At 40.5% G+C, this 24547-nt stretch overlaps 1 protein-coding gene across 5 annotated transcripts in view; it reads left to right on the plus strand.

Annotated features, from left to right (window-relative positions):
• The window catches only part of chd9 (chromodomain helicase DNA binding protein 9), a 71304-nt gene that overhangs the window by 34944 nt on the left and 11813 nt on the right, over nt 1-24547 (plus strand). For all 5 annotated transcript variants that reach the window (XM_030726213.1, XM_030726212.1, XM_030726214.1 and 2 more), the window contains 21 exons: nt 3663-3765; nt 5715-5861; nt 7557-7625; nt 7879-7934; nt 8506-8623; nt 8970-9056; nt 9297-9434; nt 10458-10579; nt 12485-12728; nt 14696-14872; nt 14977-15120; nt 16494-16749; nt 17054-17264; nt 18548-18743; nt 19044-19226; nt 20120-20305; nt 20492-20602; nt 20772-20971; nt 21285-21484; nt 21639-21798; nt 24403-24492. In XM_030726213.1, coding sequence (XP_030582073.1) covers nt 3663-3765; nt 5715-5861; nt 7557-7625; nt 7879-7934; nt 8506-8623; nt 8970-9056; nt 9297-9434; nt 10458-10579; nt 12485-12728; nt 14696-14872; nt 14977-15120; nt 16494-16749; nt 17054-17264; nt 18548-18743; nt 19044-19226; nt 20120-20305; nt 20492-20602; nt 20772-20971; nt 21285-21484; nt 21639-21798; nt 24403-24492 — 3198 coding nt within the window. The remainder of the gene's footprint in view (nt 1-3662; nt 3766-5714; nt 5862-7556; nt 7626-7878; nt 7935-8505; nt 8624-8969; nt 9057-9296; nt 9435-10457; nt 10580-12484; nt 12729-14695; nt 14873-14976; nt 15121-16493; nt 16750-17053; nt 17265-18547; nt 18744-19043; nt 19227-20119; nt 20306-20491; nt 20603-20771; nt 20972-21284; nt 21485-21638; nt 21799-24402; nt 24493-24547) is intronic.

Consider the following 24547-nt stretch of genomic DNA (forward strand, 5'->3'; position numbering starts at 1 on the left):
CAAGTAGGACAGGACAACACTGGGGGACAAGGGATGGGGTTATTTGGCACAATGGAAGAAAAGCAGCCAAGAAAGCCCTGAACAGCAACTCGATTATTACACTCAGGAAAAAGCTTGTGATAGCCTATCATCAGTGATTACAATGTAATGTCAGATCAGGGCAGCTGTAGTCAAATTAAAGATGCAAGATTATGTCTTGAAGATAGCCTTGTAAAACTCAGAATATTTATCAGGAGCAAACATTGATGGCAGCCAGCAGCTCTGGGTGGAAATGCATCTTTAAAGTACAAATATAGGAAAGAAAAAGAAGTAAAAGTGGTAAGAAGTTAATACATGACAGTTGCCAAGTTATGCACTCACCTTCTGATATCAGCTAGTTTTAATGGACAAGCTGGTTGGTCTGAAGGTTATCTGTTCCAATTATGATGAAGACTGGAAAACATTGAATATTATTAAATTTAAACTAAAGTTAATGTTTTAAAATGGTTCATCCATCCATCCATCATCTTCTTATCCCATTTGATAAAATCCAATAGTGCAATTGCATCAATAGAGGTTGACTGTATTATCAGGTATCCCGAGTCCACGTGCCAAATTTGGTTTTTATAGCTCAAAGTGTTGCAGTTTTTTTCTTTTATTCTCTCTCATAAACTCAGAATTCTTCTGCAATATAGTAAATACACTGCTACATTGGTTTCTCTGCTCTCCAGGCTATTAGATACTTTGACCACTTAGGACAATGGATAGAATTTCTGTAATTCAGTTTTTCAGTGGCTTTCATGCTGCTGTTTTTTTACAATTCTTTGCAACAGGGAGACTTCACTGTGACCCAGAAGAGTCAGACTGCCTGCTTTTGTACCTCTTTGTGTCAGTAAGAGACTTGAAAGTCAGAATTTCTTCCCTGTCATTCGAGTTAACATATTTCAGCTTGTGGGATGGCTATCCAGTCAAAGGGAGTGTATACATTAGCCCCATTGTTAGTAAACCTTTGGGTGGTCCTGTGTATCAGCCACAGAAGGAGTGGAATGGGATGTAACCATGACTAAGATCTGGGTTTTGCTTTGCGTTCGTGTGTACATGTGTAGAATATGTACTGCTCATTATGATAGCATTTATCTAAACCATGTGACCATGCAGTAGATGTCCGTACCAAAGTACCACACCACTATCTGTATTCTCTGTCTACATTGTCTGGCTCAAGTCTTGTTTTACAGTTCAAGTTTTCCCATATGGGGGGTTCAGAGAGATGCTTTAGCCCTGTTACACGCTGTTAGCTGCCGAGCTGATGACTGGTGATGTGACACTGCTATTTTGCAAGACCCGTATCGCAGCCAGCATTTATTTAGTCACTGATAATCATTGTGTTCAGTCTCATTTAGCTGCTTTATTACTATTTTTGTGTTATGTTTTTTTTTTTTTTCTTGCCATCACAGCTGGTAACTTTTTTTTTTTGCTTCGACTGTGTCACTCTGACTTGGCATATATCTTAGCCATTCATAGTGTCAGTGAACATGTACTGGTGTTGTTTTTCACAGGAAGTGATGTCATGAGTAATATTACCGCCCACATAGCCAAACACGCTCCCAAGGGCATGTTGCATGGCAACCATAAAGTGTCATTGTCAAGAGGATTTACGAAATGTAATATCATCCAGAGGGGGGCAGGGATACCAGCAGAGGGGACAGCTCTTCAGCATAGTGCTGCTGGAAGTCTGCAGTTTTCTACTTTACATGGTCAGATATTATAATGGTTTTGTGGATGAGTGTTTGTATCACCTGAAATGTATTTAGCCCAGGTGACCACTAATCCTATGTTGCTTTAAGTTAGTTTTCCCTCAGACGATTCACTTGTGACTTGACAAGTGAAATGTGCTGAAGTTTTTTTTTTTTTTCTTTTAAACTATTCAAAAATTAGGTTATAACATTTATTCACCAACACTTGCCAATTGTCTGTCTCTCTGCAACCCAGAGCATATACTCATGTATCATTTAGAACATATTTTAGTCTCTATCACTGAACTAAATATGAAGACAAGACTTTTAAATAGGTCTTAAGATTTGGTAAGGGTTGGATATTTCTTTTTCATTTTACGTTGTTACACAGTATTATAGTAAATACAGTTGGTCTGCCGTGCTGTGGTTACTCCTCTGTTAAATTAACATGTTGCTGGAATGAGAAAGACGGGGGGGGGGGGGGGGGGGGGTCACAGTCACTTTTGTCCTTTTGTCATTGGACATAAAATATCTTGGAGGAGTAATGGAGACAAAATGATTAATCAGAATTATATAAGCATTGACGTTAAATGGTGAAGTTGCTGTCTTAACAGTTTGGGGTTTTTTGCTGTCCTGCTTGCAGAAATTTTTCCTCTCACACTCATGTGCACAAGCACATAAGGGGGGGAAATATATGTACTTAGGTTTCTTATCAATATCACACCAAGCCAATAATTTACTACTTGTGGCTATCAAGAGATTCTGCATGTAGAGAAGTGCAAGACGGGAAGTGTTTGCATATGGGGTGAGAGAATATATGGGGAATGGGCACAGAAATGATACATGATGGTATGTGAAGGAGAGGGAAGGGGATTAGAGTATGAAACGCTGGCCAAAAAAAAAAAAAAAAAGCAAATGCTTGCATCTACTTGTTGTGCAGTTTGCTGAGATTGTGGATATCAGGAGTCCTGGTACTATAAATGTGCATTAGGCCAAGGTAAGAATTTCATCACCCACGAACTAGGAATGGTATTTTAAAGAGGAAAAAAAATATTTACCAAATTAGGTTCGAATGACGTTAATGTGACTCTGCAGATTAAGGAGGAGTTTTAGCAAAGCACTGAATTCCTATCTGTATAAACTTAGGCAGCTTCCATTGTGAGCATGTTAATACGTGCAGGCATTCTCCATGTTTGGTCCACTGCTGCTGCTGTTCTACGTAGGTTTGGGTTCAAAACTGCATATAACAGCTTATATGTTTATTCGTTGTGGAATGCAATACAACAAATCCTATTTTATTTCACTGTATGTATGTGCAGGGGGGGGGGGGGGGGGGGGGGGGGGGGGGGGGGCTATGCATGTGTAGTCTAAAGTCCAATAGTTTTGGTTGTCTATCCAGCTTTATAATCCATTATAGATAGCCTTTTTGTTACAAGTAGTTCCTTGTCTCAGTGTAGATACAGTTCAAAACAACCTTGTTTCTTCTGAAATAAATGTCAGTTCTTTTGAGGCTTTTTTTCCTGTGATGATCTCTTAGAAAAAGAATTCATTTTGCATTAATATTCTATGTGAGGAATTGTGGGGGGAAAAAAAAAATGAACAAGCTGAATTGCCCATGTAGTATATTTATACTGACGAAGTGAACAAATTGCTACACTATCTTTCTTATGGGACTTCATACACTTGACCAAGTTAATGTTTTTTATCAGTGTCATATTTAAGAACTTTGGACATGGGCACATTTGTGAGATAAACAGATTTTGAAAATACATGTAGATTACTTTCACTGTGCACCGGTCGAGCAGTAAGGGACTGGAAGTAATGACCAGTAGCATCTGGATTGTGCCATTAGGGCATTTGTCCTTCCAAAATATGCATAAAGTGCAGTAAAGATTATGTACTTGGAACATGTTTTTCATTGTATTCACGGTGTGTTTGTCTCTCCCTCAGGAAAATTGTCATTAAGATTGGAAAGAAGAAAAGGCGAAAGCAAGAGTCTTCAGAGGAGTCAGATGATGACCCTCCCCCTCGACACACGTTAAAGGATGACTCTGTGAGTTCCAGTATAAAGTATACACACACTCTCCAGCACATGTGTGCAGATACATGAGCACACGTTACAAGTCAACAAGCATCAGGGCTGGAATACCTGGGAGAAAGTGTAGTGCATTTCATTTCACTTTATCAAATCAAAGTATAAACCTTATACTGTGAGACAACACTAGGATTTTAGGCTGGAATTTGGCTGTACTTGACTGTTGTATTTCCTCACCTTATTCAGATGTGGTTCAGGTGTTATTGGCTGTGGTGTCACACCTCTGCTGAGAGGAGAAATAAAAGACACTTTTTCTGTTACCACTCTGATAAAAGTGAGTGACTGAAGTGGTGTCCTCGGCCTGGCTGTTCACACTGCTGCTGAGCATAGTGGAAGACTTAACAGCTTTAGTTTGAGCCTGGAAGGATTCACTCTCTGGTTCACGTGGAGGTCATACAGTGAGTGGGTGGCTATCGCAAGTACACATTCTCATCTATGTTGATGATGGAGAAAACTGACAGCAGAGGTTTTTATCTAGGTCAGAGCATCAGTGCGGTGATAGAATGGCAAATCGAAGTAGGTGTTACCTGAGTTCACCCTTTAGCATTTAAAACAAAATCTGGGCTGTGTGCACCTTTTCTCGCTGTTAGGGTCTGACAGATATCCAAAAGGTTATGAGTGACATGAATGAATGACTGGGGACGACACCCCACTAACTGCAGTGTGTTCTGTGATATAATTACGCCCACTAAATGGCGCCCCAGGCCTTAATTAAAACAGTCAGTAGATGACTCATTTATGATGATCCTGTGGAAGAAGTCAAAGTAGCTTGGCCGCCAGCTGGAACAAGAGCATGATCTCCTCAGGGGCTCAGCCCGACTGTTGTTGCATGCGGCAAGTTTGACTCCAGCTTCTGGTCAGTTTGGGTTTGTGGATGTGAGGTTATATCTCCACAGGGATACTGTACTGCACACCTAATTAACTGTGGCTCAGTGGCATTTATTCCTAATTAACTACATATTATCATTAGGAGGGGCTCGTGTATTGATGCAGGATGCAACAGCCCACACATATGATAATTATAAAGGCTTGTCAAAAGGAAGCTGGTTTTTAAAGCACTTTTATGCTTTTTTTTTCTGACTTGGAGCATTTTTTCTGCACTTTCCACTTGGTTTATAGTAATGTAAGAAGGCCAGTAATAGGTTATGTTGGGTGATGACCCGCCCAATGGAAAAATCTATATTATCATTTTGAGTGTGGGAATATGTGAATGTTAAATGCTTTTGTCATTCATGCTTTCAACCAGAAGCAAGAAGAAGCATATCATCTGTAATCCAGTGATATTAAATAGACAGGATTATTAGCCTAGTGTGATTCTAAAATTCTAATGTTATCCTAATTTCTGATAATAAAATGTTTAGTTTATGACATCTAGAAACTGTCGTGCTCATTAATCACAAGTTAAACAGTTTTTAGATGTTGCTGTTAAATCACATGAAGTGTAAATGTGTAATTTATCTTAACTAAGCAGCAGGATACTCAGAGTCTTGATAATAAGTCAATCATGAACCTGATCATACAGCAGTGTTTTCTGTGTGTGCTTTTTTTTTAGTTCACTTTACTGCCTTGCTTTGGCAACCCCTGTGAAGTAGTTACCTTGTTGCTTTTGTTAATAAATACCAAAGGTCTAATAACAGGCACACCTGTTATTAGACCTTTGGTAAGGAAATATGTTTCAAGTAGTTCATGTTCAAGATTCTTTTAGCCACATCTGCAGTCTTAATCAGATTTCATTCTTAGAGCCGTATGGGACATTTTCACGCAAAGATTTCAAAAGTAAATAAAATATTTTAGGTATGATTTTCCCACAACCACCTAAGGAAAGTGCCAGACCTACTCAAGGTCACTTACCTTATTTTTTCTTTTGTTTAAATGTGCTTCTTCCTCCTTGTTTGGCTTCTTTTTAGAAGAGGCGGTCTAATCGGCAGGTGAAGAGAAAGAAGTATGCTGAAGAGCTGGAGACCAGGCTGTCAGATGAAGAAGTTAAGGTTATTGTGAAAGCCAAGAAAACCAGTACTGCACCACCCAAGGAACCTGCTCTTCAGCTGTTTGTAGTAAGTAATTCTGCATATAAGTCTGTTGTAGGAAATACGTTTCATTTCACTTCTTTTATTTAAAAAAAGAAATGGAAAAATACAGCTTCAGTGTGTGAGGTGGAACCAGATGCTTGCGTTTACAGTCATGTGAGAGAGTTTTTTTTTTTAACAGGACTCTGTGCAGTCCTGTGAAAAACTGAGTAGGCTCTGTGATTCACCACCTTTAGCAGCAATAATTCAATAAGTAACAACTTTTCTGTATGGCTTTATCAGTCTCTCAGATTGTTGTGGAGGAATTTTGGCCTGCTTTTCTTTTCAACATTGCTTCAGTTCATTGAGGTTTGTGGGCATTTGTTAATGCACAGCTCTCTTAAGGTCCCGCCACAGCATTTCAACTGATTCTTTTCTTTTTCAGTCGCTTTGTTGCAAATTTGCTGGTGTGTTTGGGATCATTACCCTTCATGGGATCATGATGTAGTTTGGAAGTTTGGACTAATCTTTAGTTGTCAGGCAGATGGCGTCACATTTGACTCTAGAATACTTTGGTGTACAGAGGAGTTCAAGGTTGGCTCAATGGCTCCAAGGTGCCCAGGTCCTATGGCTGCAAAACAAGCCTAAATCATCACACCAACACCACTGTGCTTGACAGTTGGTATGAGGCGTTTTTTGTTTTTTGCCAAACATGGCAACTGTGCGTTATGACCAAACCTCTCCTCTTTAGTATTGTCTGTGCAAAGGGCATTGTTCCCGAAGTCTTGCGTTTTGTTCAGATGCAACTTTACAAACCTAAGCCGCGAGAAAAGGCTTTTTCCTGGCATCCGTTCTAAACAGGCCATACTTGTTCTTTTTCTTCTTGTCTTTTTCTAACTGTCTCCTCATGAACTTAAAACTAATTTTAATGTTTAACATGCTAACTGAGGCCTGTAGAGTCTGAGTTGTAGCTGCTCGGTTTTGGGTATTTTCATGGTTTGACCTTGCATGGATTTGCTCAATGTCCACTCCCGGGAAGATTGTGGCACTGCGTTAACACAAATATGAATCGTGCAGACAGCAAACTGCCAAACTACTTTTATAGAGGTGGTGACACTTGTTAATGATCAGTTAATTAGGTCCATTTGATTAGCAGCACCTCGTTGCTACTCACCCTCTTATGGAAGCAGTAAGGGTGTAATTAGTTTTTCACAGGACTACAGAGCCCTGTTTAAAAAACAAAACAACAAAACCTCGTCTTCACATTTAGAGTTTTGACTTGAAAAGCAGTAGAATTATTTGTGGAAATGGTGCACATAAATATTGTAGGAAGATCTTCCTATAAAAACACAAACAGTAGGAAAACAATGGGACTGCTTGCTCTGCTGAACAGCCTGTTCTTTTTAACTCTATGCTGTGACGTACAAACCAGGCCCCCTGCAGTAAGGCTGTAAAAAGAAGGAAAATAATATTCGCTGTCCATTTTTTTTCAGTGATTTAGATGCAACAGTACAGAAGTTAGGAAGGGATTATTGTGAAGACTGCTGCGCTCAATTAATTTTTTTTTTATAATGTTTTAAAGTGTCCTGATTTTTACTGATATTTTTTATGTGCTGCTGAATCACAAACTATGGGGATTTGTGATCTGTAAGGCATACGAAAGCATCAGGTGTATGCTTTTGTTATTGCAAATTATTAATCTATCAGTTGACATTAACTGTGTAATTTCTACTGCATTTGTAGGAGAATCCCAGTGAAGAGGATGCTGCTGTTGTTGACAAAATCATGTCTTCTCGTATTGCTAAGAAGGAGGTAAATATTCAGTATTGTTGTTTGGCTTTATTTTCAGTCATTGGGACACTGTAAACCATAGCACAGTTATGATAAAAGCTTCTCTATCAAATTTTTGGCTTGATAGGTTTTGTTTGTTTGTTTGTTTGTTTTTTCCCCCACAATTTGCTGCTTGATTTGTATCTTTTTATGATGTTTCCCATTTATTATAGAACTGTAAACTAAATCAAAGCATTGCTTCTGATTATTATGTTTTTACATTCTGTCTCTGTAGGTTTCTCCAGGAGTGGTCATTGAAGTGGAAGAGTTCTTTGTGAAATACAAAAACTAGTAAGTTTGTTATTCAGGTATAGCTTCTGGGTGGTTAGTAGCAAGTTTCTAAAATCTTAGTGAAAAGAAACAATGCCATCCAAGGATAATGTGTGCTTGGGACAACTTTCAGCACTGACATATACTGCATGCTATGATTTAAATTTTGCAATAGCTATTTTTCTTCTTCTGTTAATAAATAAGAATGAAAAATTCTAGCTTATTCTCATAGCAAATTATCAGTTTGAATGATTTGGAAATGAGGATTTATGTGCCATACTCATCCTCCCAGAAAAATCATTTCTTTTCACGTGGCAGATAATCTGTCATCAGCCAGATCACATTCATCACTTCACAGCCAAATGATAACACGGATGGAAATATGAATGTAACACTTGAATATTTCTAAACAAATATGACTAAGGAGATCAGCCGAAACATCATGCCAGTAAAGACTGTGACCACATCTGCAATCTGTGATCACACCTGCTGGCCTCAGCAGTTCCCCCAGATGCTGTTTAAGTGATTTTCAGAGTCTCTTGCCTTATACAGATTTTGTGTGTGTGTGTGTGTGTGTGTGTGTGTGTGTCAGCTCCTACCTACACTGTGAGTGGGCCACAGAACAGCAGCTGGAGAAGGACAAGAGGATTCAGCAGAAGATCAAACGCTTCAAGATGAAACAGGCACAGAGGGCGCTCTTCTTCGCAGATGTAAGAATGTGTGACTATTTTGTGTCTGGGGACATACTGTGTACTACCCCTGTGTGGACACAAACATTTTGTTTTGTTTATTTGTTTTTTGAGGACATTTCTATTAGTGGGGAGGGGGTGTCTTCATAATTTGGTGCGTTTTAGGACGCAAGTGCATGTTCAATACTCTGTGTTTGATTAGTGTGGACAGGCACATCTGTGTGCATATATTTGAATCTCTTTACTCACTCATTTGGTACAGTATGATGTTTATCTCAGTTTCCAGATGGTGAGTGGGCACTTTGGTTTATTCCCTTTTATTTAATCTCTTTCTTTTCTTTTTGTGTTTTCTTTCTGTCTCTCTCAGATGGAAGAGGAGCCGTTTAACCCTGACTACGTAGAAGTAGATAGAGTGCTGGAGGTGTCATATTGCGAGGACAAAGACACAGGAGAGGTAAAGTGAATCCTCTTCCATTTCATCACATACATGAATTGTGTGTTGTCTAAGTTCCTAAACATTTTTTCATGGTTTTATTCCTTTCAAAAGATTCTCCACTCTAGTAATGTCTTTGTATCTCAGAAATGCCCAAGGCCATCCTAATGGGCTTCCTCGCAGCCTTTGTTAATATTGTAAAAGCAAAGCTTGGCCTCGCTCTAGTCTTTTTCAGCGCTAATTCTCCTCTGCTTGGTACAGGAAGTGGTGTACTACCTGGTGAAGTGGTGCTCTCTGCCCTATGAAGACAGCACCTGGGAGCTGAAGGACGACGTAGATCAGAGTAAGATTGAAGAGTTTGAGCAGCTGCAGGCAGCCAAGCCAGACTCACGCAGGGTGGTAAGTCGTGCCTGCCAGCGTTCTTCAGTTATCACCATATTTCCATTTTTCTTTATCACTCTCATACTGTGTATGTGTGTATACACACATATTACAGTGATCTAAATAAGACAACACTCGTACAGGGGAGTGAACAAACTTGAAAGACAAACACCCGCCGTCAGTCACTTCAACATAAGTGAATGATGTTTTCATTGGAAAGGTAAAACATTTTCTATTGAAGATTTGCAAGATGTACCAAACAGACTGAAGCCAAAATTGGGAGGAAAGAAATGTTCAAAGAGAGCAGTGTTTTTAATCTTACTCTGTAGTTCCCCTTTATTGAGCAACAAACAGTTTTATTTATAGTATAATACAGTAACCAGAATACAAAGTGTGTATTCATATAGCTTGTACTATGAAGGCTGCCATTTCCTTTTTTAATTGCCTGGCCGTCACAATAGTTCACGCTTTGCATACCTGTGGTTGTAACAGTAGGGCAGTCTTTATAATACCTCTGTGTACATATCAGGAGTTGTTCCAGATAGGTTTTAGACAAATTGAGTGCAGTCTGCGTGTTTGAAATGTTACTCTCTAGCTGTGCAGGTGCGACAAGGTTGGCTTACTTGTGATGTATCCTTTGTTCAGTTTTTCCATTCCGTGTATCTCACTTGTGAATTTCTTTACGTGTCGTACCTTTAAAACCATCATCACTCCCCAGATTGCTTAAATTCCAACACTTTGCCAATGACCATTGATGCAGGCTCCATCCTTCCATTTTCTTAACCTCTTATTCAGTTTCCTGTTGTAGAAATTACAGGTGCCCATCCACTTTTCATAAGGTGAAAAGCATGTTATACCGTGTATCGGTCAGCAGTCTGTCACAGGGCCATAACGCCAACTCGTTATGTATAAATTGTATAATGCATTTATAGTACTTACATTCTAGGGAAAAGTGTTCATCCAAAATGCAAAGTTAACTTCCAAACTACTGTACCCCCCCCCCCCCCCCCCCCCCCCCCCCCTTTAAAATTTGTTACTTAGGAGCGCCCTCCAGCCAATCTGTGGAAGAAGAAGGAACAGTCGAGGCAATACAGGAATGGCAATAGCCTCAGGGACTACCAGCTAGAGGGAGTCAACTGGCTCCTTTTCAACTGGTACAACAGGTTAGTTTTAAGTACTGTGTGTATGCATACCTGTACAGAGCTCAAGCTGGTGTGAATTTGTCGTCATGCTATCTGTCAAATACCTGCAACCCAAATATTGGCCTTTTTGCTGGTATAACAAAACAGCAGTGATAGAAATGTGATATGAAGTGAACACGTATTCATAAGCTGGATTAAGTTCTTGCATAATAAAGAGAAATCATATAAAATGTATACTTGCTGGACACTTCATTAGGTACGTCTTGCTAATACAGGGTTGCCTTCAGAACTGGCTTAATTCTTCGTGGCATAGATTCAGCCGCATTCCTGAGAGATTTTGGACCATATTAACTTGATGACATCACGCAGTTGCTGCAGATTTGTCAGTTGCGGATTCGTGATGTTAATCTTTTTCACTCCACCACATCCCAAAGATGCTCTGTTGGGTTGCAATATGGTGACTATGGAGGGCATTTGAGTACATTGAATTCACTGTCATGTTCAAGAAACCATCATGTGATGATTAGAGCTTTGTGACATGGTGTGTTATCCTGTTTTTCAAACAACTACTACGCCACATTCAAAGTCAATTAAATCCTCTTCCTTCCCCATTCTGATGTTTGGTTTGACCTTCAGCACGCCGACTCGACCATGCCTACTTACCTAAATGCACTGAGTTGCTGATTAGATATTTAGATTAGCAAGCCGCTGAACACGTGTACCTAATAAAGTGTCCAGTGAGTGCAAGTCCACAATATGTAGAAATCGAGGTAACTATACTGTGAGCTCTTGACAGTCTGATGGTGTTGTTTTTAGACCACAATGCAAATTTCACACGGATATTCTGTAAACACACAGTAGAACAAAACAACATTAAACCTGTACCATGAAAGTCCCACTGCTTTTAAATTTAAGTGAAGCTAGAAATATTATATGTATTTATTGTACATTATTTTATATAAGGCACATAATTTCATACACATGACAGGCCAATGTAAATGGATATGTAATGTGCCCTAATTTTGTAAAGATAATATTTTGTTTTTTAATGCTTTAAAGATGTGCTTATTCAAGTTGGTTTGAAGTGTTGTTAATCTGTTTAGCATTGTTTATTTTCTTTGTCCCATTTATATGAGTGCAAGATGGCTTAATAATAGACACATCCATCAGTGTAGAATAGAGTATTTCATTTATTTTGTGTTTGAAGAGGAGTCATGAGTGTGTTGCGACTGCAGATAATCGTGATTTATCCTGTTTTGACTCCAGTGTGCGGACCATCTTTTGATTTGTCTGTATTCACATTATTTGCTTGGGCCTGTAAGGAGAGTCAAATTTCCTGTCAAGGTTCACACTGCTGAAACATTTGCTTTTCTTCACCTACAATCGCAAAAGATGTGCTGCGCGGTACATCTGGCGTACACAGTGTCAGTGCGCTTGCATTAATCCTGGGAATTGGGTTTGTTATGTGTGAGCATGCAGGAGGAGTTTGTGTATGCCTACGCAGAGAGATTCATCAAAAGTAGAGAGCTGCTTAAGAGGCCAGTGGGAATATCTGCACGTTGCAATTAGCATCAAGACATAATACCCCCACCCACTGGACAGCTGAATAAATGGTTTGCTGGAGTACACCACGCAGCAGAGGCAGTTGCATTTACCATTGTGTTGTATCTCGCATCTTGGGTCTGTTATTACTGCTGATTATCTCGTTTTCTCTGTTGTTGGCTGTTTTTGTTTTAGTGTCACAGGACTTCTGCATTTTGCTTTCACTTTCTTCTTCTTCTCCTTTTCACCTATTCCCCTGGCCCACTGCGCACATTTCGTATATCGGTGGAAGAGAAATTCTCATAATAAATACACACCACTGTTTTGGTGACATGGTGGCATACAGTACTTTTATCTTGAACCAAATGTGTTTTCTTTTCTAAGACGGAACTGCATCCTGGCAGACGAGATGGGCCTGGGAAAAACCATACAGTCCATCACTTTCCTAGAAGAGATCTATCGCGTTGGAATCAAGGGGCCCTTTCTTATAATTGCCCCCCTCTCCACCATCGCCAACTGGGAGCGCGAGTTCCATACCTGGACCCACCTCAACGTCATCGTTTACCATGGAAGCATGGTCAGCAGGCAGATGCTCCAGCAGTATGAGATGTATTTCAGGGATGCACAGGTAAATACCAAGCGCAGAACATTTTGAGTTTTAAAACAAGTACAACAAATTCACCACAAGGACTCACACGTGTGGCTCTGGAGTACGTGCCATTCTTATTTCACTTGTAGACAAAAATGTAATCAAATGCCTGTAATATTCCATCATGCAATAAAGAGCTTAATACAGAAAGGAGCCCTTTGAGAAGGTGAAGCTTTATGTGTTTCTTAATAAATGCAACATTTTTTAATAAATGGATCTCTTCATATTAGGTTTGTCCAGTGTATAGTAGATATAATAGTGCAGCTTGTGGTGTTATGATTTGAGAAAGAACATTGCGTTCCCTCCGGCACTGTTTTTATGTCACTTCAGTAGCTGTTTTGGCCTAGAAGAGGACTTTATGAGCTCTACAAGAATCGGCTGTGGATACACAAGAGGGCCTTCCAGCTTGTCTCACTTATCCACCACAGAGGGAATTGTGAGGATTGAGGGGTCTTTTAGTTCATTTTGATATACCTAATATTTCCTTTTTTTTAAAGATAGGCAAGCAGAACTCAGCACTGCTGCGCTTACCTTTAAGAGTGAAAAGCTGTGATTCGCTTTGATTAAAGTAATCACAGTGCTTTTTAAAAAAAACAGCAGCACTGTGTCAGTAACACAAAGTCCTGTGAGTAATGTAATGATATGTTTCAAAACAGAAGAACTTCTTACAACAATAAGAGTCGGATATTGAAAAGCCGGGTAAACCATGATTACCGTGTGCAACGCAAAAACCTTTTACAGTCAGCTAGTGCAGCAACCTCATTTAACACCGTGTTTTTCGAGGGGAGAAAAACACAAGAAGGAAACGCGCAACGGTTCAAGCACAGTGGATTTCTCTGCTTGGTGGAAGTTGTTTATAAGATTTGTGTCAATGCCGTGTTTTTAAGAATTGATTGAAAAGGTTTAATTTAGTAGCTGTAATTATTTATTTTTAATTTCTTGTCAGTCTGTATAAAATAGAAATCTATAAACGCCCCATGTTGGAAGAGAAAACGTTTTAATCAGTGAGTGGTTTATAATACGATTTGCACAGAGCAAAAATCCAAATAGGACCCATACCTGACAATAAGTAGGCTGCTAGGTAGTTAGTGAGCCTTGAACAGAGGCTTTATGTGGTTGGCAGGCCATGTGATGTGTCACAGCAGGCAGTTAGGATCTTTTAGTATTCAGACGAACCGTAGGAGGAATTTAAGGCGAGAGAGAGAGCAGAACAGAGTGGAGCCGCCACCAGCCTGTCTCCCAGGCAGCCTGTGATGTCATAGCAGCCCCCACGGGGAGATCTCTGTCATCGCTGCTCAGGCATATCAGAGTGACTGACTCCTCAACAGCAGTCTGCTGGCTGGCTGGCTGGCTGTGGGAGGAGGTTACTGGATAACTGAGTATCCCTCGAGGACCGTTGTCAAGGCAATGGATACAAATGGAGAGGCGGGGAAAGCAAAGCCTCCCCAGACAGACAAACAAATAAACAAACATAATAAATACTCACTGGCAGGTGCTCATGTACTGGTTATACTGTAGTCTCCTAACCATAAGGTGTGTGTGTGTGTGTTTTTTTTGTTTTTTTGTTTTAGATGTTTGTGAAGTCTAAATAAAGGAACCTCTGTGTTTGCTGTCAACAGCAAAAAGGTTGCAAATATGTAGGTTTCTAATGTCAACAGAAAAAAGTGCAAATGTCTCTGGAGAGCTCTGTACCTCTAGTATGCATCTGTTCATTGCACTTTTTTCCAGTACACTTCCCAATTTAGAACTCGTGTAATCAGAAAACAGTTGTTTAATGACAACATATTGTGCACATTATAGTATATTAAAATTTTTTTAATAACATTTTAGCAAATGCTGTGTTTTTACACTCCTAAAATGCCTCCACTTTTGAAACAACGATTCTTGTGCACAATAGTGCAAATTAAATGAAATTTGTGCATTTTCTCCCTTTTTTTTGTCTTCAGGGTCGTGTCATACGGGGTGCCTACAGGTTCCAGGCTGTTATTACCACATTTGAGATGATTCTTGGAGGCTGTCCCGAGCTCAACGCCATAGAGTGGCGCTGCGTTATTATTGATGAGGCCCATCGTCTCAAGAACAAGAACTGCAAGCTGCTAGAGGGATTCAAGCTCATGAACCTGGTATGTAAACCATGAGCTTAGAGAAAATTATATTGTACAAATTTCAATCAGAAATACAAATTTTCCAGTTTTAACCTAACATTTAAACTCTTGTCCTCTTTAAGGAGCACAAGGTCCTGTTGACGGGTACTCCCCTCCAGAACACAGTGGAAGAGCTCTTCAGCCTGCTCCACTTCCTGGAGCCGGCACGCTTCCCTTCCGAAAACACCTTCATGCAGGAGTTTGGAGACCTCAAGACTGAAGAGCAGGTGAGCTTCGATATGTGCACATTCTGTCTTAACTGGTTTATTCTCAATATTCTCAATGACACAGATACACTTCAGAGAAAATAATGTATAAATGCATGTTGTAGATTGTGCTTTTAGTGCCATACGCAGCAACTTAATATTTGCAATATCTTAAAGAGATTGTTTCTTTCAGTGTTGGTTAATTTTATAACCAACGCATTGGTGCTGATATAAAGATAGTCTTGGTACAGATGGAACCCTTGAAGTAGGCCTTTTTCTAACTAGGCCACAGTGATAAAATACACACATCCAACACATGGTGGATAATAATAACAGACAACAGGTATTATGCTGCTCAGCCTTGGACTGTGTGAGACACGTTCACATCTCCTGCTACATACTGCTGTTTGGCATTTCATTTTAGTCAGTATTACCAAAGAGATGCTCAATGAAAGGCCATTAAAAGCATGTCAATGTCAAGTGTGATACTGGGAATTGAAATATTTGGCACAGCCAATATTCAACACATGGAATTAAATCTAGAAATGTGCAATCCTTTTCATAGTGAAAGCTGCTGGTGCCGTTATGAGACTTTTATTTTCTCCACACGGCATAACTGATTATTAGATGAAGTCCTGTACAGCATGTGTAATCAAAAAAAAAATATACACTTTGCAGAGCTGACCCAGTCCTTGGGGTGCAGTAGTATCTAAGCTTTGATGCTGTACTACAGCACAAACTCATAATTTGTGAGTGTCCATCAGATGGGGGAGGGAAATACTGCATATCCATATGAAGGAGCCTAGATATTATCTCTTTGGCAAGCTATAATAATAAAATGAAGAATATGATGGTAGCCTGTGATATAAAATACTGTGCATGGGTCCGCCTCACTCGTCAGCGACTCCTGCCTTAAGAGCGAGGTTGCATGTGTTACTGTGGTTGCGCTTAACACCAGAATGATGCAAATAATTTCCCCACTGTGGCATTTCTTCACAGTAGCTGGAAATGAAAATAATTTTACGGGCAACTGCTGAGCTAACGCAGAGTTACACTTTTAGTCAGTGATTATTTACATAATGTGTGTTATCTACTTCCTTTAGTTCTTTGCATCACCCACTACTTGTGAAATATACATTTTCATGTGTAATGATATGTGTCGATCTGTGATAGCTTCATCTTTTGCTACACTTACATTTTTTTTAATACAGCTATTAAATGCAATGAATCTCAATTTGGAAATGGAAAATTTGATGACTTGTATGATACTGTTGGCTATGATCCAGAACAACTATGCTTGTATCCTGTTCAAACACACCATTTTTAGCCCCCATACAAGTGCAGTGTAGAAGCAGCTGCCAAAGGTGAACTCCAAATGTCTCTCTGGCCCACAGGTACAGAAGCTTCAGGGTATCCTGAAGCCCATGATGCTGCGTCGTTTGAAGGAAGATGTGGAGAAGAAGTTGGCTCCGAAAGAGGAAACCATCATTGAAGTTGAGCTCACCAACATTCAGAAGAAATACTATCGTGCCATCCTAGAGAAGAATTTCTCTTTCCTGGCTAAAGGAGCTGGCCAGGCAAACATGCCCAATCTGGTCAACACCATGATGGAGTTAAGAAAGTGCTGCAACCACCCCTACCTCATCAAAGGTAGGATGGCACTTAAAGCTTAAATAAAAAAGTTCTGTAATATTTGCAAAATAACAACTCTTGTTTCACCTTCTAGAGGTGTTATTAGCTCAATTTCTCCAGTGTGTCTCAGTTGGCATACAGTAACACTTGCCATTTTATTAGATATGAATGTGAAATGCTAATCCGATAGCACACCTCTGTCATAATTTCTATCAAACTGTCAGCACCACTGTTTATCCTATAATTATGCCTTTTATATATCAGTCTTTTGGAATTGTATTGCTGTATTATTGCCAGTGTAATCACATCTATGCTGTGACAGGGGCAGAAGAAAAGATCCTAGAGGACTTCAGGGAGGTGCACAGCCCCACTGCCCCTGACTTTCACCTGCAGGCTATGGTGCAGTCTGCTGGAAAGCTCGTCCTGATTGACAAATTGCTGCCTAAAATGAAGGCAGGAGGGCACAAAGTGCTCATCTTCTCTCAAATGGTGCGCTGCCTGGACATCTTGGAAGACTACCTCATTCAGAGAAGGTAACATGATGTAACTGTAGTGCTGCAGCTCAAATGTGATATCAACCTGACTCACTGTCCTCACTCCGTCGAATGTGATTGAAATGAAGCACCATAGCTGTTGTACACAACTAACAAGGTTTCATTATAGTTCAATAGGAACATTGTTTAAAATCATGACTCATATGGTTGCAATTTGTGTGGAACATGTAATGGAAAATTTGTTTCAACTTACCAATTTCTAGAGCAGTGTGTTTCAGCCTGCAATTCATTGATTTATTCATTTCATTATTTATTTATAAGCATATATACAGTGTACTGGCAAACATGATAATATTCACCCTATTCACCTCATATATTTAAGTTATTTTAAGCTCAACTTCTGGACTGTTGAAATGCCAATTTCCTTTATGTTCAAAAAGATATATATATATAATATATCAAAAAAAAAAATTTGTCCTTGCATCAGCTACTGTGTACAAACTTGAGTTCCAGTGAAGGCACAACAGTACTTTGAGAATCAGTGAATTATGAGCTCTGATTTTGCTTGCCTGTGTGTGGGTCTGCTTCTGTTTGTGTCAGCATTGTTTTGGGCAAAGGTCTATAGTCCCATTAAAAAGCTCAAATGAAGTGAGGGGTCAAAAAGATATGAGGAGAAGATCACGGAGGGAGCTCTTTACAGCTAGAAACTGGAATTCAGGAATTTACTAATTATAGCTATGAGTTTTCCACTTCACATTATTTACTTTTGGGTCTGTTTCTATAACCCTTTAGTGTTCTCGTGTCTCTCTTCTATCTCTACCTTTCTCTCCCTCTCTTTGTTATTTCTTCTGGCTACCCACCAGAAGCTAGAACAAACCTGTACTGTTGTAAACATGTGAGGTGCTGTGCAGCACAGACCTCAGACAGACAGGGTTCAGCAGTAGGTTTCAAAAGCCCTCAGGGCTCCATCACATTAGACAAGTGGGAGATTCTGAGGTTTTTCTTGAGTGGAAGTGGATAACCCCAGGAAGGGTTAGGGGTTGGGATTGTAGGAGGGGAAGATATTGGACAGGAGGATGAAAGAGCAGTTTTATCTTTGAAAATGTCATTACTTGGGTTAAGAAAAAAATATAAATATATAAAAACAATAATTATGGATAGTGTAAAGACCACAAGTACTATGGTTGTGTTTTGAATTTGGAAAAATTAATATGGCTATTAAAGAACATTGGCAACATTTTAAACAAAATAACTCAGAATAACCTATTTAATAAAAAGGTATTGAACAAACATGCATCATGGTTACTGCATTTATGTTGCAGGTATCTGTACGAGCGGATTGATGGACGTGTTCGTGGAAATCTGCGACAGGCTGCCATCGACCGCTTCAGTAAGCCTGACTCAGACCGCTTTGTTTTCCTTCTGTGTACAAGAGCTGGTGGGCTGGGAATCAACCTCACAGCAGCCGACACCTGCATCATCTTCGACTCTGACTGGAACCCACAAAACGACCTGCAGGTAGGACTCTGCTATGGATTCGGTGAAATGCTGTAGATTTTGTACTGTTACTGTTTCAAGAAAGTGGCATGCTAAGAGTTATCACATGTCTGAGATCTGCTCGTGTAAAGACTAGCCAATAAGACTCGTCACCATGGAAAGTGCTTTAAACCGTGCCCAGCCATAAATACTCAGTAATTCCACTTACGTGTTTGTAGAATCTCATTTTGATCAGTCATTTTAAGAACAGATGTAAAATTGCAGACATTAAAACAGTTTACATGCTTGGTGCAGTTTCCTCAGTTATTGTGTGCTTCACAGGCCCAGGCTCGCTGCCATCGGATCGGTCAGAACAAGGCAGTGAAGGTCTACCGTCTGATCACCAGGAACTCATACGAGCGAGAAATGTTTGATCGTGCCAGCCTCAAGTTGGGTCTGGATAAAGCAGTGTTGCAGAGCATGAGTGGCCGAGATAACAGCCTGGGAGGAGGCACCGGGGGAGGGGTGAGTTTGAGAATTGTCCAAACAGCCTGGAATAGAAACGGGTGGTTAAATCTTTAAGTCTTGTAAACTAGAAACCATCTTGCAATGGGATCACACCAGCCCCAGTGCCAGTGAGTAATGCCTCATATGGGGAGATACAAATAAATTATAATGACATGTTGTCATCTCCTGAATTACATATATAAAAGATGAGATTGATGCTGCATTTCTTTCAGTTGCATTCCAGCAATATGAAAGTTGACACTCGTACTCCTGGATACTGGATTACATTAGGAGGACACTGTAGGAGATGGAAAATGACAATAAGACAAATTTTTCTTGTCAAGCCAACAACAAAAAAACAAAACCCCTAAAATGTGAAGGTCACTCCTAAAAATTTCCACTTGAAGTGTAACCGATCCTATTAGAGTCTAATCTGTTTGTGAGGGAGTGTGTCAACACTGTGAAGTGTGTAGGTGGATGCTGAGCTGCAGTTTGTGTCCTCTGAGAATTGTATGAACTATAAGGAGGATGAGCAGTATTAGCAGTTTTCTACATCTGGTCTGACTGAACATATCTGCATACTAAACAACACTGCTGGTGTTAGATACATGGCTGCTAATGTTATGATTTTAATAATCCAATACACATTTTTGTTGCTTTCTGTGTGTGTGTGTGTGTGTGTGTGTGTGTGTGTGTGTGTGTGTGTGTGTGTGTGTGTATTTAGCAGGCTATTTCTGTCAATTGTAAAGTTTTGTGGGGGTTTGCTCATGTCATGCATTATGTAGTGCCATCTCTCCTACAGTTCCATTTCACACCTGAAGTCTATTTTGTAATTTGTGATCCATTATTATATAATTATAATTGTGCGGCTGTGTTATGACTTTAAATGCAAATGTTTCTTTACCGTACAGGCTGTGCAGCAGCAGCTGTCCAAGAAGGAGATTGAAGATCTATTGCGACGTGGGGCCTATGGGGCCATCATGGACGAGGAGGATGAAGGGGCCAAATTCTGTGAGGAGGACATTGACCAGATCCTGCAGCGCAGGACAAAGACCATTACCATCGAGTCTGAGGGACGAGGATCTACTTTTGCCAAGGTAAAAAAAAAAAAAAGCTGATAAATTAAAAATCATTAAGCACAGGTGAATTAAATGTTAACTTTATCACCTGTTAGGAGTGTACATGAAGGTGTGCTGGTTGCACATTGTATTTTTTTTTGTCAATTCTTGACTCGAGCAGGAAAAAACAAATATGATTGATGTGATTCTGATGTCTGCTTTCAGGCCAGTTTTGTAGCGTCTGGAAACCGTACAGACATCTCCCTGGATGACCCTAATTTCTGGGACAAGTGGGCCAAAAAGGCTGACATTGATGTAGATATGGTCAATGGCAGAGTGAGTAACAGACTACAAGAGATGCAATACCCATAGTAAAAGATAAACTGGGATGTAATTTGCACAGGACATCTAGCACAGATACAGCCCCTTTTAACTACATAATAGACCCAGAAAGTCCATAAACTTTCCTAAAATGTTATTTTTTTCTGCTTTTTCCCATCTATAGAACAGCTTGGTCATTGACACTCCTCGTGTCAGAAAGCAGACAAGGCCCTTCAGCGCCACCAAGGATGAGTTAGCAGAGCTTTCAGAGGGCGAGAGTGACAATGATGAGTCCAAGCCTAAGCTCAGGCGAAACTATGATCGCCTCAACAGCTATGGCCGCACAGAGTGCTTCAGAGTAGAGAAGAACTTGCTCGTCTATGGGTAAGCTAAATTTAGTAGATTTAACCTGATACTAGCCATCGAATAACATAGCTGCAATTTGGAAGGACTCACCTGAATTTCTGTAAACAAATACATTGAATTAAACAAAAATCCTCTTATTTTTTTCTTCCTCTTATCTCTCCTTGAATTTGACCTTTTATATACAAACAAACAAGGCTGTCAGTATTGTAAATTACAGCAATGCACATTCTAAATTTTATCACTAAAAAAACGGTCCTCTAAACTGTATGTAGAGTCTACTTCCAAACTCCAATGATTATTCCTAAATGTGGCATTCCTATTTGTTTCCTAGATGGGGCCGTTGGAAGGATATTCTCAACCATGGGCGTTTTAAGAAGCAGTTAACTGAGTGGGATGTGGAGTCCATCTGCAGGGCCCTGCTGGCCTACTGCCTGGTCCATTACCGGGGAGATGACAAAATCAAAAGCTTCATGTGGGACCTCATTGCCCCGACCGAGGACGGACGCACAAAGGAGCTGCAGAATCACCTGGGTGAGTCCCAGGAATCCAAGCCGACATTAACTGACTATTAGAATCAGCAGTGGCACATACAGAAAGTGGGATTTCGAGTTTTTTTTTCCCCGCATTTCCCGAACCACAACACTTACCTTGCTTTTTTTTTTTTTTCCTTCTTCTTTTTCACTAGGCTTGTCTGCCCCAGTTCCTCGGGGCAGAAAGGGTAAAAAGATGAAGACCCAGTCTAGCGCTTTTGACATCCACAAGGCCGAATGGCTTAGGAAGCACAACCCTGAGCATATGCTTCAGGACGACGGCTATAAGAAGCACCTGAAACACCACTGCAACAAGTAGGCGTTCGCTTACGATACTTTTCATCCAGTTTTCATCAATTAAAACAGATTATGTTCCAAATAACTGCAGTATAGAGGTTCAATATTCGTACCTCAAACTGCATTATTAGGTGAAAGAGAGTATACATTTAACTGGCTTATAGTGCAGATGGTACTAATTGTCTGTTGCTGTGTTGTTTTAGTCTCTTGTGGGTGAGAAAGAGGTGCGTGAGTGTTGTTGTAAAACCTTTAAACTATTATAGAAACTGGCAGGTGGTGATTATTCTCTTTTAGCAAAGATCATCTCCATTTATTTTTTGTGTAATGAAGCCTAAGTGTATGAAAATACAGTTTGCACGTGGCTTAAATTTTAACTGTGGCACTTCCAAGACACGGTAATTAGGAAGCACTAAAACATGTATTGGAGCTGACAGTCCACTGATTGATTAACAGACTTCACGTTGAGACTAGCTGATAAGAATCTTCATGAGACTTCAGCCCAGCTAATGGCTGTCATAGATCTCTCTTATTTACAGAGGGGGGTGGGTGGCTGCTATCAAAACACGGAGCTTGTGTCCATTGGGCTTTGGATGCAGAGCAGTGCAGCTTCCATAGAAAGTTCTCCATTGTTTCCTTTTCCAGTATTGCTGAATCTAGGGATTGTCTGATATGTGACACGCCGGGCAATTGGGGACACGCAGCCAGCAGGGTTTGCTGACTTGTGCATTTTCCCCTCTGAGGACCTGGAATGTGACCGGTGGGGTGGGGGTGTGCACTGGCTTCCTTAACAGACCTGCAAATGTAGGACACAGCAGTGGGTACTATAGGAAGTAGTGGTAAATTATTCTTGAATGTTTCCAAAAAGACTTAAAAGCATCAACAGGTCAGGAAATCAGGTCATACTAGATGATAACAATGCGAATGTCTTGGTCCATACGGAATAAAACTGAAGTGAAGAACTGAATTGTATTAATTATTATCTACTTTGAGAGGTTTGAGAGAGAAGACAAGCGCATTTTATGTGTATATTTTGAATCAGAATAACAGCTGTAAGGAAGAGTCTCCCTTACGCTGATGGTGTTTTCTATGAAAAACCCATGAGGGATTTTTTGCATGCCGCTCATGTCAGACATACTTGGCTTATTTGCTTTTGAAAGACTATGTATGACTATGCTGAGATCCTCTGCAGCCTCTCTGAGCGAACCACATCTCTCTCCCACAAACACACATGCACTAACAAAGGCTTGCAAAGGGGTGATGAAGGGTTGTGCTGACAGGCAGAGGAAGTAGCAGCTGCTCCTGGGCGGGTCCAGTCACACAGGAATAGGGAGGGTGGAGGAGGGGAAGGGGAGGACGTTCAGCTCTGATTTACCAGAGCCACAAGTCCAGGCCGGTCAACACAGACATCCATCACTCCTGCAGACGGACAGACTCCAGAGCCCTCCAGTTGTTTCTGGTCCTGTCAGTGAATGAAGGAAAGATTTTGGGCTCATTTATAACGATATTTAGCCGAATTATAGCAGAAGAAAGATGGGATGCCTGACATGATATATTTGAGAGCAGCAGTCCACAGTTCTTTCAGTGCTCTTGATAGAAGAGCTGTGCTGAAAACAAGCCTTGGCAGGAGAGGCAGTGGATCCATATGAAGATATATGAATATAGTGGTATTGGTGATGAGAAAAAGTGGCTACAAAAAAAAAAAATAGACTTGTCTGCCAACAGCCACGAGATATGGCCTAAATTTTTTTTGTAGGATAGTTTATAACATTAAACATTTTTATGTGAAAATCCTTGAAACCTCAGAGCCAGATTTGCCCAACACACACCGTGATGTATTCTTACAGAATGACTAGACAGTAGGCTTTCGTCGTTAGGAAAATTCTCAAGGCACGCTAGACGCTACAGCCTGGCACACCAGCACATCAGTTCCCACCACTTCACTGTGTCTGCGCTCAAAGGCTGCTGCTTGTAATGTGCGATCATGCATCACAGAGCTAATGTCTCCCCTGTGAGTCAGCCTCCTCTCTACCTTGTCAGCCTCGACTTCCCAGCCTTCATCTACTGCCAGAGTACAACCATATGACAACTGGAGAGAGACGCTTGTCTGTTCATTCAGTCCTCAGAGCCGAGCCGTGGATGTGCTCATGACTCCCTTGTGACGTCTATGCAATAATGTCACTTTAAGTGATACAATAATTCACAGTTAATTGATCAGGCTTGACACATATGCTGGTCTCTCCAGAAGAGTTGTGTAGTGTGTCCTGTTCTGTCAAAGGCCTGCACAGCTAATTATTTATAGCTGTGCTTTGCTCTTTGTACACACAAACATCAGAGAATATAGGCATAAACCGAGAAATGTGAATAAGTGTATGACAGTGAAAATGAAATGACTGAGTGTACAATACGGTCTTAGGATCACAGCTCGGTTATCGCACATTTAACTCATTTGCATTGTGCTCTACAAGTTAGTGTGTCTGTGTGTGTGTGTGTGTGTGTGTGTGTGTGTGTGTGTGTGTGTGTGTGTGTGTGTGTGTGTGTGTGTGTTGTGTGTATTGGTTCTGCTTGCTCAGCGTGTATGAGTGGTCAGGGCTTTGTTGTGACCAGTGGGTTTTCTCTGTGCAGAGTGCTGCTCAGGGTCAGAATGCTCTACTACCTGAAACAGGAGGTGATAGGAAGCCAGGCCCAGAAGGTGCTGGATGGCGTGGACTCCAGGTGAGCTTGACTTTGACCTACTCAAATGTTTGCTTAGGTTCCTTTCACTGAGAGT

This window comes from Archocentrus centrarchus, chromosome 3, assembly GCF_007364275.1.
Source record: "Archocentrus centrarchus isolate MPI-CPG fArcCen1 chromosome 3, fArcCen1, whole genome shotgun sequence".
NCBI lineage: Eukaryota > Metazoa > Chordata > Actinopteri > Cichliformes > Cichlidae > Archocentrus > Archocentrus centrarchus.